The sequence below is a fragment of the Canis lupus genome, chromosome 3, assembly GCF_048164855.1.
Source record: "Canis lupus baileyi chromosome 3, mCanLup2.hap1, whole genome shotgun sequence".
Classification (NCBI taxonomy): domain Eukaryota; kingdom Metazoa; phylum Chordata; class Mammalia; order Carnivora; family Canidae; genus Canis; species Canis lupus.
In genome coordinates this window covers 64,664,294-64,677,201 of record NC_132840.1, presented here as the reverse complement: position 1 = coordinate 64,677,201, position 12,908 = coordinate 64,664,294, and the positions used below count along the sequence as shown (strand labels likewise).

Genomic DNA, 12,908 nt, shown 5'->3' with positions numbered 1-12,908 from the left:
CACGTCAGGCTCCCTGTGTGGAGCCTGCTTCTCCCTCTGCCTCTCTCTCTCGCTCTCTCTCTCTCTCTCTGTGTGTATTCTCATGAATAAATAAATAAAATCTTAAAAAAAAAGAAGAAATTAAGTTGCTAGATAATGCATGGATTAAAGAAAATTTACTAACAATCGAGAGAGCAAAAGAAAAGCATTTTGTACTGTAAAACCTATGGTAGCAATAAAAGCAGTATTAAAAAAATGTATAGCCTTAAATGCTTTCATCTGAAACAAAAAGATCTAAGAATTCATCTTAAGAGAAATCAGGGGGGAAAAAAACCTAATATAATTCAAAGTAACCAGAAAAAAGACATTAATAAAGAAGCAAGTTATTGTGGCATCTGGGTGGCTAAATCAGTTAAGTGTCTGACTCTTGATCTTGGCTCAGGTCTTCATCTCAGGGTTGTGAGTTCAAGCCCACTTCAAAAAAAATGAATTATGGATCTGATAATGAAAGTAAATTGAATAAATATTATTCCTTCCAAAGAACTAATTTTTGCCTTTTCCTTTTCTCTGTTGCACCATTATTTTATATTTCATTAATCTGGCTTTTGTCTTTCCTTTCTTATACTTTTCTTAGTTTTAATGTGCTAAACTTTTCCCTCATTTCTTGAAATGAACACTCAGATCACTGACTTCCAACCTCTTTATTCTAACATACGAATTAAATGCTATAAGCTCCTTAGCATCTAAGCTTTGCTGAGGTGGATCAAACAAATGTTGATATGATGATCTCATCAAAGCAATTTTTTGAATTTGGTTATATGAAAAGAGCAATAAAATGCATCAACTCCTTAAAGACCAGATTAAAGAAAAATATGTAGGATTAGGGATGAGATATGAAATATATTCACATGTACAATATAAATATACTACTTATAATGCCATGGCAACAAATTTCAAAATCTAGAGGAAAAAGAAATGAAGTATGCCAAGAGACTCTTTGTCTTAGTCCCAATTTTATTTTTATTTTTTTAAAGATTTTATTTATTCATAGAGACGCAGAGAGAGAGAGGCAGAGACACAGGCAGAGGGAGAAGCAGGCACCATGCAGAGAGCCTGACGTGGGACTCGATCCAGGGTCTCCAGGATCACGCTCTGGGCTGCAGGCGGCGCTAAACCACTGCGCCACCGGGGCTGCCCTTATTTTTATTTTTTTAAAACACTTTTATTTATTCATTTGAGAGAGAGAGAGAGAGAGAGAGAGAGAGAGAGCGCGCACATGAGTGGCAGGGGAAGCAGAGGCAAGAGGGAGAAGCAGACTCCCCATTCAGCTGGGAGCCCAATGTGGGACTCGATCCCAGGACCTGGAGATCACGACCTAAGCCGAGGGCAGACGCTTAACCATCTGAGCCACCCAGGTGCCCACTCAGTCCCAATTTTAAATAGAAGGTTTCCAATGTTATTACTACTGAACGCTTTCTACTGCTAGAACACTTACAGATGACCTTTATCAGATCAAAGAACAACTTTTTATTTTTCTAATATTTTTTTTTTTAAAGAAAATGGAAGCCTGCTTTTATTGATGCACACATTGACGGACTTGCAATTGGAAGGGGCGGTGACGTTAACATGACACTGGTGGTTAACGCAACGGAAACATGAGGGCAGGAGATGGCTTTGCAGGGACATGATGCCTTCATAAGTTAGGGAAACAGACTGCTAGCTGGCTGCCCTTTCATTTCATGTTCTTCACAAACTCCTCTTCCTTTTTGATGGGAGGCCTTCAGCTTGGGGATGGCTTCTGCTATCATATTCTCTTCAAAAGGGGAGATCTTGCCAATGCCTAGATTCTTCTCGGTGCCCTTTTTCCCCAGCAGTAATGGTGTGGAGAAATAGGCACAGTCTGCTTCCTGGGATTTAACAAAGGAACATTCGACTACTCCTTCCTTCCCATTCATTGCATCCACAAGGGAGAAGACAAACCGAGCTCCAGCGTATGCCATGGACAGGGTGGCAGAGCCTGCTCCAGCTTTGGCCTTCACCACCTCCGTGCCGGCCTCCTAAATCCGCCCAGCGACGGCTGTCAGCTGGTCCTGGGGAAGGTCCACCTTGGGAGTGCACTGAGAGATCAGGGGGATGATGGTCTTCCCGGCATGACCGCCGATGACAGGAACATTGACTCGCGCGGGATCCAAACCCTTTAGTTCTGCAATGAAAGTGTTGGCCCTGACAATGTCCAGGGTCGTCACCCAGAAGATTTTATTGGGGTCGTAAGCTCCGTGTTTCTTGAAAATCTCCGTTGCAATTGGGATGGTGGAGTTGACCGGATTTGAAATGACGCAGATCATGGCCTCGGGGCAATGCTGGGCGCAGGCAGCAGTCAGGGTGGCCACAATTGAGGCATTGGTGTTGAACAGGTCATCCCGTGTCATGCCTGGTTTTCTTGGGACTCCGGCTGGAATAACCACCACATCGCAGCCTTTGACGCAATCTGGCAGCTGCTCAGGTCCAAGGTAGCCTTTCACAGTTGCTCTGGTCTCGATGTGGCTCAGATCTGCGGCCACTCCAGGTGTATGAGCAATATCGTAGAGGGTCAGGCGGCTCACTAAGGGGCTGCCCAATTCCTCTGGAAGCCCCAAGCACAGCTACTTTAGCATTGTTCTGGGCCGAGGTGCTGAAGCTGCGGCGGAGAGCGGCGCCAGCAGGGTGGGCGAGGGCAGAGAGCATGGTTGGTTGGAGCGGGCAGGGAGCCGAAGAGCAGGCGCAGAAGCCGGCGGCTGGCAGGTGACACCCTATTTTTCTAATTTTTAAAGAAACATTTATCTGTTTTTTCTTCTACTGAAATTATCTATTTCTAATATGATTTAGACTTTCTGTTTTCTAAATTCAGTTTTCATTTTATTTCCTCCTTACCAGTGTTGATTTCTTTACTTACCTTTGAAATTTGATTCAAGATTTTTTAAATTACCCTAAATGGTCATATGAGGATAACAAACTCAGTTTGGAGCACTGTGTTTGCGTTGTTCTGCTTCAGAGTTGGAACAATTTTTATCAGCTGAAATGTTTAGGTTTCCACTTTCTTATAGTTGTGGCTGGATGACGTCTGTCATTTTCCATTTATGTTCACGTTAAGGTGGGGATTCCTAGTTTAGGAGCGCTTCTTCTATTTTAATAAAGCTCAATTTCTTAATGACCAACGTTGATACCAGAAGAAATGGCACCTATTTCATCTCTGCTGGATCCTTAAGTCCTCTAAATCCTTACACCTGTCTGAAAACATGCTTGTCTTCATTCAACTTGATTACCAACTTGGCTAGAGAATACTAGGTTTGGAATAATTTCCCTTCAAATATTTAAAGAAATGTTTCACCAAACTCCTACATCCAATTTGGCCAATGAAAAGTGTAGGGGACAGTCTTCTTTGTTTGAGAGTTAACTTTTTCCTCACTGCAAGAAAACTAGGGTATTTTGTTAATCTTTGGAATTGTGAAACTCCTTCAGGATATGTCTTGGCATGTTTTCTATCACTTTCAATAATTAAGACTTGTGGGGATGGGTGGGAAGGGACAGAAATTTCCACCTGGGGAGTTTCCACCTTATATTTTTGGACTATACCTTCTCCTCTATTTCTATTCTCTCCTTCTGGTACAAGTTTACACAATTCTAGATCTACCTTCCATATCTCTTAATTTCTATTTTATCTTCCATACTTTCTTTTTTGCTCTACATCCAGGGAGAACTCTGCTTTTATTTTTTCCAATCACTGATGTGGTCTTCTTTTATGTTTCAGCTCTTTATCCTTTATTTCAAAGATCTCTTCTTTACTTGACTTTCATTTTCAGTTTAAGTTCTTTCATGTTCTTCCTCTCTATCATAGAGTTTTTAAAGAACTCTTTCTAAAGCTTGCATCCTCTGCTTCCTCTAACTCTGAGGTATGGCCATCCTCTAAGATGGCCCTTGATGACCCCAGTCTCTTGGTAATCACACCCGTGTACCATTTCCTCCTACTGTGTACAAGCACCTGTTTGAGTAATAGCACATGAACCCATGTGATGGTTTGCCACTACCACAACTATGGCAGAAATACCATGAATTCTGTCTCGGGAATACCCTCTCTCACTCTGGGGAAAGCAAGCTGCCACACTGTACACTGCCCTACGGAGGGCCCTACATGGTGACGAACCACACAGCTAGGGAAGAACACACCCCTACCAGCAATCCCGTAACCTGCAATGTCACTCAGCCCTGACTAACTCTAGGCCCACATGTGCTGCTGAGTTTCACTGCAAGCTCACCAGAGACCCTGAGTTACACCGCCCCATCAAGCTGCTCCCAGCTTTCTGACCCTCAAACTGTAACAGGGTAAAGCATGCAGTATTTCAAGCTGCTAACCTTGAGAGTAATTGGTTTGCAGTAATGGACAACTGATACATGGAGACATAGCAAAGAAGACAGACAGGAAGGCAGAAGACTCCTGTAATTGTTCAGATGAAATGGTGGTGGGGCAAGAAGCTGGGACGGAAAGGTCAATTCAAGAGATATTTAATAAAAATATATGAAACCTAGTAATGAACTGAATATGGGAGAATAAAAAAAATAAGACGCTGATGGTAGCTTCCAGGTTTTTGGTTTGAAGCTATGAGTTAACACATTTTTATCATTATAAATTTGGAATACTTAGAGAACTTAAGAGACAGATATGTATGAAAAATAACAGGCCCTTTGAGTTGGAAGTTCAACTCAGGAAAATAATCTGGATCACTTTTGTGGACAGGAGAACTCAAAGAATTTTTAAAAATGGAACTCCGAAAGAAACCAACATTTAGGGCAGCCTGGATGGCTCAGTGGTTTGGTGCCGCCTTCGGCCCAGGGCGTGATCCTGGAGACCTGGGATCGAGTCCCATGTCAGGCTCCCTGCATGGAGCCTGCTTCTCCCTCTGCCTGTGTCTCTGCCTCTCTTTCTTTCTCTCTCTCTGTGCTCTCATGAATGAATAAATAGAGTCTTAAAAAAAAAAAAAAAGAAACCAACATTTATGGAGTACACAAGAAGTCAGCTCACATGATGGTGATGAGGTAGATGAAAGAGGAGAAAGTATGTCCAAACCAACTTAGGAACAAGAAAAATATCATTTTTAGTAATTTTTTTTTAATTTTTATTTATTTATGATAGTCACACAGAGAGAGAGAGAAGCAGAGACACAGGCAGAGGGAGAAGCAGGGTCCATGCACCGGGAGCCCGACGTGGGATTCGATCCTGGGTCTCCAGGATCACGCCCCGGGCCAAAGGCAGGCGCTAAACCGCTGCGCCACCCAGGGATCCCCATTTTTAGTAATTTTTTTTAGATTTATTTATTTTAGAGAGAAAGTGACAGTATGTGAGCAGGAGGAGGGGCAGAGGAAGAGAGAGAGGAAGAATTCTCAAGCAGCTCCCCATTGAATGTGGAGCCTGATGCAGGGCTTGATTCCAAAGGATCCTGAGACGATGACCTGAGCCAAACCCAAGAGTTGGGATGCACAAATGACTGTACCACCCAGGCACCCACAGAAAAACATCTTTTGAGATCATTTATGGTGAAAGAGCACCTGGGTGTCTCAGTTGGATAAGTGTCTGTCTTTGGCTAAGGTCATGATCTTGGGGTCCTGGGACCGGGCCCCACGTCAGGTCCCCTGCTAAGCAAGGAATCTGCTTCCCCCTCTGCCCTTCCCCTTGCTCATGCAAATATGATCTCTCTCTCTCTCTCTCTCTAATAATGTTTATTTATTTTTTTAAAAAAGAATTTATAGTGAAGATAAAATTTCTTAAAAATAAAGTCTTAGGCCTGGGTAGCTCAGTCAATTAAGTTCCCAACTCTTAATCTCAGCTCAGGTCTTGATCTCAGGGTTGTGGGTTTAAGCCTCATGGTGGGCTCTACAGTGGGTGTGGAGCCTACTGAAATACATAAATAAATAAAATAAAAATAAGGTCTCACAAGTTGAAAATGATTTATGATTTAATTCTAGCTTCAATTTCACTAACCAAAGTCAAACCAAAGTACGTATCTAGAGCAGCAGTTCTCAACTGAGAGAGATACCACCCCATAAAAGCTCACTTGGAAAAGTACCAGAGCTTTTTTTTTTGTCTGTCTCACTAATGAAGGGTGAGGGTGTACAGGGAGTGTCCCCTACTAGAGTGTCTGAGGATGAAGGCTAGAGGTGATAAACATCCCACAATATGCTGAACAATCTTTTATAACCACCTAGAATGCCAGAAGTACTCTTCTTGAGAAAAAAGGATATATGAGGGGGGAAAAGGAGCAAGTTGTCAAGGGAGTTTAACAATAATATTTTAGTTCCTCAAATTTAGAAAGATATAAGCAACCTAAATGTTATCAATTTACATGATCAAATAGGCTAAACTTTGAAGTTTTTTAAAATATATTTTTTAAAGATTTATCTACTTTAGAGAGAGAGAAAGAGTGCAAGTGGGAGGAGGGGCAGAGGGAAAGGGAGAAGCAGGCTCCCCACAGAGCACAGAGCCTCACATGGGGCTCCATCCCAGGACCCTGAGATCATGATCTCAGACGAAACCAAGAGCCACACAAGTGCCCCTGGAATTTTAAAGGTTTTAATTAACGTAGGGTTTGCATTTTTGGTGATAATATGATAAGATATACAAGAATTGTTTAACCTAAAAGGGCTGTATATTGAGCTGCCTTGAGTAACTCCAAGGAGATCAAGAATATTTAAAAATGATGGGATGAGACCATTAACTAGAGCAAGTACAAAGGTACTCACTATTTCTGCTTAGAAATACATCTTAAGGGCCGCCTGGGTGGCTCAGTTGGTTAAGCGTTTGCCTTTGGCTCAGGTCATGATCCCAGGGTCCTGGGATCCAAATCCTGCATCCTTGCTCAGTGTGGAGCCTGCTTCTCCCTCTGCTTCTGCCTCCCTCCCTCCCTGTCTCTCATGAATAAATAAATCTTAAAAAAAAAAAAAAAATACACTTTAAGCAGAGAACATCATGCTCTTCCCAGTCAGGAGTGCACAGAAAATAAGCATTATTCTAGATGATAAAATATTATCAACACAAATTGGCAAAAAACAAAACAAAAACCAAAAAAAAAAAACCCCCACCACATTCAACATAAAATAGTTGAATCAAATAATTTAAGAAAAATATAAGTAGGGGTACTTCAGTCGGTTAAGTGTCTGCCTTCAGCTCAGATCATGATCCCAGGGTCCTGGGATAGAGCCCTGCATCAGGCTCCCTGCTCAGTGGGGAGTCTGCTTCTCCCTCTCCCTCTGCCCCTTCCTCTGCCTGTGCATGCTCTGTCTCTCTTAAATAAATAAAATCTTTAAAAAAATAAAGAAAAATATAAGTATACATGAATGCTTTGTAATTCTAAAAGGACTTAGCTGTTTCTTATTGAACTTTACTTTTCAAAAGGCAGAACTATGCATATAAGCTAATTAATATGCAACAAGTTCTACACTACTTAGGGAAATTAGACTTTTCTTATGTGATAAAGAGAAAAACGAGCATAGCAGCTTAATGTGTGTGGATTATTCAGTCACACACCTACAACTCCCAACTCTAGTATTCCACTAGAGCACACACAGAAAAGTTAGAGCAAGTCTGAGACTGCTATCCTTAGGAAGACATGTTTGTAAGGCTGCCCCTTGGCTGGTTTCTGGGAACTTGGATTTTGCAGTTTCTGTTTCCTGATAAGAATCACCCATTGTACCTAAATACTTAGGCAAACAATCTGATTTATGTTGAACACCTGCTTGTCATCTAGAAGTGTGGAACTTCAGTTCATGTCAGGCAGAGGTTACCTAATGTGACTGCCCTAGACCTACACATGTGCTGTCACAATCAGTTGCTAGAGAATTAAATATCTACTGAGTAACTCCAATGGGAGCGGATGCCTGGACACTTGCACCTGGTATCCCCTGGATTTGTCACCCATATCTTTTTTGCATTTTACTGTAATAAATCATAGCCTCGAATACGACTATATGCTGAGCCTCCTGAGTATTCCTAGCAATCACCGAAGTTCAAGGTGTCAGAAGTAAGATTCACTAGGCCAGCTGGGACTTAATGAAAGACGATGAAAGCACCATGTGGTAAAAGGAAAAAGTGATTGAACAATGAACCGCTGCTGTCTGGGTGGCTATAAAATCATCTATGGTATGAAACAGCATCTGAGTTACATATGTTTTAAGAGAGAAGAGTTACCTAGGAAAGCTGAAAACAATATGACTCTAAGCCCTGGAGAGTTGGCTGACTCAATCCTCTGGCTGTGTCTGAGCCATGTGGACTCAAATGACAGGAGAAAAAGCACGGCCTGGGTGATACCGCTGGTTTTGTTCTTGCCTCCAACAAGGAAGAGAAAAGGCCCAATGTTAAACTTTGGGTGAGCCAAAAATGTCAAATGTTGGCATTATTCTCCCACTGAGCCAGGAGGAAATAATAATTAAGTCGGATTCCAGGGTTAATAATTAAGTCGGGGGATCCCTGGGTGGCGCAGCGGTTTGGCGCCTGCCTTTGGCCCAGGGCGCGATCCTGGAGACCCAGGATCGAATCCCACGTCGGGCTCCCGGTGCATGGAGACTGCTTCTCCCTCTGCCTGTGTCTCTGCCTCTCTCTCTCTCTCTCTGTGACTATCATAAATAAATAAAAATTAAAAAAAAAAAAAAAAAAAAAATTAAGTCGGATTCCAGGGTTGGGGAAAGCCTTAGATAAACCAGGGGAGGAGGGCAGCCCCGGTGGCCCAGTGGTTTAGCGCCGCCTTCAGCCCAGGGCCTGATCCTGGAGACCCAGGATCGAGTCCCATGTCAGGCTCCCTGCATGGAGCCTGCTTCTCCCTCTGCCTGTCTCTGTCTCTCTGTGTGTGTGTGTGTGTGTGTGTGTGTGTTTCTCATGAATAAATAAATTAAAAAAAAAAAAGGGGGGGGAGGAAATGCTGGGGGTGGGGTGCTTCCAGGGAGAGGAAACCACTCCAGCTGTCTCTTCAGCCCCCGGGCTGTTGAAGCAATCCATCCAGGATCCCCCATAAACTGTAACATTAACGCTATCAATGCTGCTAGGGGGTTGAATACATTTATAATGGGAAGAAAGATGAGGTTAAAAAGATGGCTTTGTATTTTGTGGCAATGATATCTGGATATATGATCCAAAAGGACGTAAAATGTTATATGCTTGTACTTTCAGAAGTACTACAGGGATTGTACCTATCAGGAAAGGTTGTCCCCCCAAAACTTAGTGGACACAATTTGCTTTGAGCTGCTGGTAAGGAGACTAGAATTTAAAGTGTTTGAATAAACAGAAAAAGTCTCCATAACAGGTGATATTTACTATTACTTTTACCTATTGGTATGTCCGAGAAAAGGGAGACAATATTAAATCAAAGGAAATCTTAAGACAGAAATTCACTTTTGGAGTTTTAAAAAGCAGTTTTTAGTTGCCACTGAGCTCCTGTGAAATCAGACGTCTGACCCTTAAAGGCTGATGATTTTCCAGCCTGATGTGCATGTTTTTCAGACTCTAAGACTGCTAAGATAAAAAGGGCTTAGAAAAGTCCTGCTTGTCACTTGGAACATGACTGTGTGTCTGTAGCCATGTTGGCTTTGCTGCTGCAGAAAAGTTGCTCTCTTTTTTCAAATCCTGAATTCACAGATCTTAATTGCCTGGATCTGATTCTGAGCTGAAACTTGATACTGTCTGCTACTGGTTGTTTCAAGCTCAACATAAGCTGTGCTGAACTAAAGCAAGCATATGCTCAGTGAACAGGATGCTAACGTGAGGACTGCTGCAGATTTCAGACACCCTTTGCAGAGCCATAAACTGAAGACATCATGGATTCTGGCTACAGGAAAGAGCTATTCTCTGATGGAGACACCTGAAGTTAAGCAGCTGACTGACTCTCTATACCCAATGCAGACACTAACTGCATTCCTAACTCGCAGTCACTGCCAAAAGCTGTCAGGGGGAGGACAGGACCCACTCCTCTTGACGTCCTCACAGCGATGCCTCACTGTGACTGACTTGTGTTCACTTTTCAACAATGGATTAATAACCTGATTCTACTTCTCTCACCCTCACCTCACCCTCCTTGTATATATATCTAAATAGAGCAATTTGGTTGTTGAACACAGCTGCCTCTAAAAATGAGATCTTTTCTAGGCTGCTCACTAGATAAATGATCAGGACAAAAGGTGTGGGAGGTGACAGAAACCCCCCTTTAAAAATGTTTGAGGGAATCCTGGGTGGCTCAGTTTAGCGCCTGCCTTTGGCCCAGGGCCTGATCCTAGAGTCCCAGGATCGAGTCCCATATCAGACTCCCTGCATGGAGCCTGCTTCTCCGTCTGCCTGTGTCTCTGCCTCTCTCTCTCTCTGCTGTGTTTCTCATGAATAAATAAATAAAATCTTTAAAAAAAAAAAAAAAACAACAATCTAGTTACTGAGTCTACAATAGCTGCTCAGGTAGTTAACAGATAACATTTGTTGTCAATCCTATTGCAGGAGAAACCGTGTCCTGTATGATTCTACAAGTACTCTGGGAAGCCTGTGCCTGTTTTTCCCCAGACTTTATCCCATGTGGGATTCCTTTTTGCTGATTTTGCTTTGTATCCTTTTGCTGTAATAAACCACAGCTCTGAGTGTGATGGAATCCCTCTAACAAATCACTGAATGTAGAAGAGGCCTCGGACTAGTAATAATTGTAAACAGGTAAACAGTCCAGAGTCAGCATTCCATTTGGATATAGAAATGCACCTCCAAAATCTCCTTTATGTTAGCAAAAAGAGTTAATGGATTACTTACGAAAACAGATCAAACCACTGCTGTTTTGTAACAGATTCCTGGCGTAAAAGCTTCAAAACAATTGGGCGCATGAAATCCCATTTGTCTTCAAATTGAAGTGAACCTTTATTCTTAAAGAAAAAAAAAAAAAGATAAGTAGTTTAATTTCAATGCAGTTAAATCAAAAGTGTCCGTTATTTTTATCTTTTAAGAGCTAACTAGAGAAATGCAAGTTTCAAAATTTAAAACAGTTTTCTGTAATGAAATCCCTATACACTTAATTTGGTTTCAAGAAATCATAGCAAGACACCATAAAAACAAAAATTAATTGTACAAATGTATAAAGAATTTGGCCTTGCCCAAGGAGAAGGTCTGGTCTTTGCCCTTGACTTCTGGTAGGTAATCTCTGCACTCTCGGAATGTGTGTCTGATACGAAGTTGTTGTTTGCCTCATAACCTTGGGTCAAACTGGATAATCTTACAAATGTGATTCAGGAAGGGAACTGGACATACCCATAAAGTCCCTAGGGTTGGAGCTGACCAATCCAGAAACACCACTGTAACTTTGGGAGGTGATTTTGGGTTAACCAAAATGGAGATTATCCACAAGCAATCCACCAGTCATGCCTACATAATGAAGCCCCAATAAAAACTCTGGACAAGGACATCTGGCTGGCTTAGTAAGTGAAGCAGATGACTTTTGATCTTGGGGTTGTGAGTTTGACCTCCACCTTGGGTTAACTTCCATAACTAGCAATATTCCATACATACTGTCACACGTTAAGGCCAAGAGAGAGATGCGATAGGACTACAGTGGAGAGGACAACAAAAGCACTGTTTGGAACCGTTCTAGACTCTGCCCTGTATGTCTCTTTCTTTGGCGAATCTTAATCTGTATCCTTTCTCCCTAATAAGTCACAATGATCTATAAGTGTGTAAGATCTAGGAGTCTTTTTAATGGATTACTGAACCTAAGGGTGGTTTTGGGAACCTCCAAACTTGTAGCTGGTATCAGAAGTGAGGGTGGTCTTTCTTCTGTATGGAGACTGTGCCTTCTAATTTTATAGTTGCCCTAAATTCCCCACAAAAAGTATACTGAGAGTCTATATAAACTCTGAAAACTGAGAAAACCACAAAACCAGAAAAATATCCATCCCTTTTTTTAATGCTAACAAAAACCCTGACACCAAACTGGTGAGAAGAGCACAAGAAATGGAAACTAGACAAATTCAACAAGGACATAGGTGCCAAAATCCTAAACAAATATTAGCAAGTTAAACAAGTAGTATATCAAAAGAATGATACTTTATAATCACATATGGTTTATCCCATGAATGTGAAGTGGTTGAATATTAAGAAAAAAGTGTTATCAACTCTTCACATTTATAAAAAGAGAGAAAGTATGTGTTCAGTCATTACTTCTGTGGCCACGTGACTAGCTTTCACCAATAAATTTCCACACAAGTCATTCATTTCCTAACATGTCTCTGAAACATTTCCAAACACACCTATGAAACTGGTTGTTTTTACTATATAACGTTGCTACAGATGCTGCTCACTTGTATCAGTTAAGGTTCTAGACTGACTACATGGACTCTGCCAACTCCCTAAAACTATAACCCAGAAGAGGTCTCTAAACATGTGGTCTAACAAGAAGCTACATCAGTATCACCAACTGTGGAAGTTTCACATATAAGTTTCTAAAACTTAACTGAGACCTATTGGATCAGAATCTCTTGAGTTTACAATCAGTATATTTAGCAAATTCATGATAAAAATATATAAAAATGTTAGAGGGCCCATGACCAAAAACAGGTTAAGAAGCACTAACACTGAATTCTTGTAAAATCAAGTGATACTTCTTACATCCATGGACAATTTTTTTTTTTTCTTTTAAACATCTTAAGAAAGGCAAATGGTCACATGCAGGGCTGCATTTGAATGTGTCTGAAGTCTTGGAACCTTGACTACCCTATGTTCTCCTACAAATGGACCCTGAGAGCTTGTCTGGAGGTTCTAGCAGGGACGTACAGCTACTTGTATACCCTTGACCAAAGAACGGTCCTCCTCCATTGGGGCAGGTCATCCTCTTCAACCAAGTGTGCAGCTTCAGGAGGCACACATATGGAGTGGTGAGGGATGGAGGGGA

At 41.7% G+C, this 12,908-nt stretch overlaps 1 protein-coding gene and 1 pseudogene across 1 annotated transcript in view; both read right to left on the bottom strand.

Annotated features, from left to right (window-relative positions):
- The window catches only part of CUL5 (cullin 5), a 95,601-nt gene that overhangs the window by 62,440 nt on the left and 20,253 nt on the right, over positions 1-12,908 (bottom strand). The window contains 1 exon segment of the mRNA XM_072821830.1: positions 10,781-10,890. Coding sequence (XP_072677931.1) covers positions 10,781-10,890 — 110 coding nt within the window.
- On the bottom strand, positions 1,527-2,762 carry LOC140630895 (malate dehydrogenase, mitochondrial-like; annotated as a pseudogene).